Consider the following 1178-nt stretch of genomic DNA (forward strand, 5'->3'; position numbering starts at 1 on the left):
CCCCCCCCCGTCACCTTACTCTTAACCTCAGCTAGTGATTTTACCTCTGGGCTGTTGGGCATTTTCTACAGGTAAAATATATGAAAAGGTCTATACCTGATATTTATTAAAAGCAATAGTCACATGCTTATTTATAAGGAAGAGTGAATTTCGATTTAAATTTTGGATACTTAGGAAAGAAATCAATTTACTTTATGTGTTCAGCTTTATAACTATTTTTTTTTCATTTCCTTGTCTTTGATCTTGTAGCTTCTGGATCTCCCTGGAATCATCGAAGGTGCCAAGGATGGCAAAGGTAGAGGTCGCCAAGTCATTGCAGGTGAGTAGTCCATGGCTGTCATTCCAGGATATAGATCATCCCCTTCCCTGGTGCTACTCCGCATGTTACTTCTGGCTGCCCACAGAACACCACAAGATGAGAATTTCCATTACCGTGGAAAATTTTATTGGCCAGCACTTGCTCTAGGTATTAATTCTTTTTCATTTTAAAGATTGCAGATTTGTTCATTTAGTTTAAAGCAGTCTTCTTGGATTAGAAATTCTTTGGTGGAATATAATTCACTTTTTCTCCCTTGTGGTATAAGTAAGTATTGGTCAGCAGTTCAAATCCACGAGTAGTTCTCTTTTATCTTTATATCTAATCTGTCTGTCTCTCTCTCCCCCAGCAGCTGCTCTGGGGAGAATGATGAGGTGGTCTGCTGCATAAAGATGCGCAGCCTCAGAAACCCCAAGGGGCGTGTCTACTCCGCTCTTCACAGTCACTGAGTCAGAATCAGGGTAGTGGATTTTGGTTTTATTTTTATTCTGTATTTTGAAGCCCTTTAGGTACCTTGAATCTCCTCTTTTTATGTGTAGTGATAGCAGAGGATCCCCCTTTTTCCCGTTGATTTTTGTCCCTTCTTATCAGCTCCTTTGCTGTGACCAGCATGTTCCAGGCTGCCGTCACGTCTTGCCTGTACTAAAGTTACAGCTCCCATTACCCTGCTTCTCTCTTTGCGGCTATGTAGTGGTTTAAAAAATTTTTTTTAATCCAAAGCTAGAATGAGAAGTCAGGTCAAAAACCTTCCCTTGTCTTTCCATTATTTGGTATTTGTATTTCCGTTATTTTGAATGCGACCCAAGGTCTGTATAATTTAATCTTCCAAGACTACAAATAACCTTCTTCCATTTTTCATGGG

The 1178-nt window shown here is 40.0% G+C and overlaps 1 protein-coding gene across 1 annotated transcript in view; it reads left to right on the plus strand.

Annotated features, from left to right (window-relative positions):
- Positions 1–1178, plus strand: part of DRG1 (developmentally regulated GTP binding protein 1) — a 24393-nt gene that overhangs the window by 11148 nt on the left and 12067 nt on the right. Inside the window, exon 4 of the mRNA XM_045289560.1 lies at positions 250–319. Within this exon, the coding sequence (XP_045145495.1) occupies positions 250–319 (70 nt within the window). The remainder of the gene's footprint in view (positions 1–249; positions 320–1178) is intronic.

Source organism: Echinops telfairi, unplaced genomic scaffold (genome assembly GCF_000313985.2).
Source record: "Echinops telfairi isolate 266 unplaced genomic scaffold, ASM31398v2 ScPeMD7_29;HRSCAF=101, whole genome shotgun sequence".
In the NCBI taxonomy this organism is placed as follows: domain Eukaryota; kingdom Metazoa; phylum Chordata; class Mammalia; order Afrosoricida; family Tenrecidae; genus Echinops; species Echinops telfairi.